This window comes from Cariama cristata, unplaced genomic scaffold, assembly GCF_000690535.1.
Source record: "Cariama cristata isolate BGI_N322 unplaced genomic scaffold, ASM69053v1 scaffold29855, whole genome shotgun sequence".
In the NCBI taxonomy this organism is placed as follows: Eukaryota; Metazoa; Chordata; class Aves; order Cariamiformes; family Cariamidae; genus Cariama; species Cariama cristata.
The window spans coordinates 850-1,718 of NW_009618574.1; the positions used below are offsets into that span (position 1 = coordinate 850).

The 869-nt window shown below is 53.3% G+C and overlaps 1 protein-coding gene across 1 annotated transcript; it reads left to right on the plus strand.

Moving 5' to 3' along the window:
- Nucleotides 1-479: 479 nt before the first annotated feature.
- Nucleotides 480-855, plus strand: LOC104157190 (iroquois-class homeodomain protein irx-2-like; the record flags this gene model as incomplete). The annotated part of the gene is made up of 1 exon (XM_009700912.1): nucleotides 480-855. A coding segment is annotated over exon 1 (376 nt), but the record flags the coding sequence as incomplete, so codon positions are not given.
- Nucleotides 856-869: the final 14 nt, after the last annotated feature.

Consider the following 869-nt stretch of genomic DNA (forward strand, 5'->3'; position numbering starts at 1 on the left):
ATTTGCAAATTGGATTTGCAATGCATTAGTGCAGTGAATTGCTAAGTGGTGGCTTTGTTGTATTTTCTATAGCAAAAAAAGGAACATCTTTTGAACCTTTGAGAGAAATGTAGATATCAAGACACTACCTGTAGGGCCTTTAAAATGTCTACGCGGTTCAAAAAATTATATTGGGAAATACTCAATTACAAGGAGCTGAAATTAGTCAGAAAGATTAAAACATCGCCGATTTTAAGCGCGTGTGCCTGTGTCTGTGTGCTGGGCGGAGGAAGGGGGGGGGCGGAATCGCAACTTAATGGCCTTTGGGTGCTGCTTCTCCCCCTCATAGAATATGGATACAAGACACCATCCCGGGGAAATACAAATATAACCGGCGATCTCGCCTTGACAACTTACTAATGGCTATCAGCAATAACAAATTGCCAACCCCACCGTTTTGTTCTGTCCAGGGCTCCCCTTACGACGCCCATACGACGGGGATGACCGGAGCCATCAGCTACCACCCGTACGGCAGCCCTGCCTACCCCTACCAGCTCAACGACCCCGCGTACAGGAAAAACGCCACCCGCGACGCCACGGCCACGCTGAAGGCCTGGCTGCAGGAGCACCGCAAGAACCCCTACCCCACCAAGGGCGAGAAGATCATGCTGGCCATCATCACCAAGATGACCCTCACCCAGGTCTCCACCTGGTTCGCCAACGCCCGCCGGCGGCTCAAGAAGGAGAACAAGATGACCTGGGCTCCGCGGAACAAGAGCGAGGACGAGGACGACGACGAAGGTGACGGGGCGAGGAGTAAAGAGGAGAGCCCCGAGAAGATGCCCGAGAGCAACGAAACCTCCGCGGAGGACGAAGGTGGGCGCGGGGTG